This window comes from Cariama cristata, unplaced genomic scaffold (genome assembly GCF_000690535.1).
Source record: "Cariama cristata isolate BGI_N322 unplaced genomic scaffold, ASM69053v1 scaffold13418, whole genome shotgun sequence".
NCBI classification, from domain to species: Eukaryota; Metazoa; Chordata; class Aves; order Cariamiformes; family Cariamidae; genus Cariama; species Cariama cristata.
In genome coordinates, this window is record NW_009630736.1 from 39,715 (window position 1) to 40,900 (window position 1,186).

The following is a 1,186-nucleotide window of genomic DNA, read 5'->3' on the forward strand; positions in this document are numbered from 1 at the left end:
GGCCTGGATGTGCTGCAGGACGCGCTGGATGTCCTCTGGCTTGGTCAGGTCCATCTGCAGCAGTGTCAGCCTTGGGGAGCAGCTCCTGCGCAGCTCCTGGGCACCGGGACTCTCGGGGTCCAGCACGCTGGCAAACACCCGAAAGCCCATGGCATCCAAGTGCTGTGCCGTTGCCTGCCCGAAGCCCGAGTCGCAGCCTGCAAGAGCCAAGAGGAGCCCTGAGGTGGCTGGGGACCGGCACCGGGTCCCCAGCCCGCAGGGACCCCTTAGCTCTGCCTTTCCATCCCCAGGGACTAACCCCCCCCCAGCCCCAGCATCAGTCCCTTCCTCAGGACCACCCTGGCTCGTCACCCCTCTCCAGCTCCCAACCTGCTGGGATGTGACCTTGCCCTGCAGCATTTGCAGGTCGCGGAGCTGCTGTTTTCTCTCTATCGCACATAAACGGGAGGAGGAAAACACTCCCTTATCTGCAACCCCATTGCCACGAGTGCCTCTGTGATGCAAGGTGCAGGTAAAACCGCAGGCCTGGCGAGGCACCAGGACAGCCCAGAGCCCTGCAGCGATACAAGGCAGGATCCATCAACCCCCAAAATAACCTCCAAAAGCTCCATCGGGCATCATTTGGAGCTGGCACAAGACTCCGTGGGAGATGCTGCCTTTCCGCGAATGCTTTTTGCCTCCCAGAAATGGTGGCCAAGAGGCACAGCAACCCCCTTGCCTGGTTGGGGTGCTGAGGGGATTAAAAAGGGGGGGGAGGAGGTGGGGAGAAGAGGGATCCTCATCTGCTCCTGCCACCCCACATCCTTCAAGGGAGTATCCGACTGGGATGTGCCATGCTGGAGGGCACTGGGTGCTGCCACAGCCGGTCCCAGCCTCATCTCAGGTCGAGCAGGGGCACTCCAGGTGACACTGTCACCCACAAAGCCACCATTGAGGTGGCTGGGGGACAGCCTGGGTGGGAGCTGGGTGTCACGGGGCAGTGGCAGAGCTGGTGGCCATGGCAGAGCAGCCGGGATGCAAACAAACAGTGGCAACAAGGTACAGTCTGTTCCCAGAGCCGATGGCAGTGCTGATAGCTCCGGGGGAGCCCGTGCCACTGCCACTGCCCGGTCACATTAACCATTAACAGGAGAGTGCTGCAGGGGCAGCTCCATGGCATCCTGCCTGGCACCCGTGGGTGCTCCTT

General features: G+C 62.1%; 1 protein-coding gene across 1 annotated transcript in view; it reads right to left on the reverse strand.

The window, feature by feature from the left end:
• Positions 1–197, reverse strand: part of HSD11B2 (hydroxysteroid (11-beta) dehydrogenase 2) — a gene marked incomplete at its 5' end in the record, with an annotated part of 2,154 nt that extends 1,957 nt beyond the window's left edge. Inside the window, one exon of the mRNA XM_009705680.1 lies at positions 2–197. Coding sequence (XP_009703982.1) covers positions 2–197 — 196 coding nt within the window. The remainder of the gene's footprint in view (position 1) is intronic.
• Between the last annotated feature and the right edge of the window lie 989 nt (positions 198–1,186).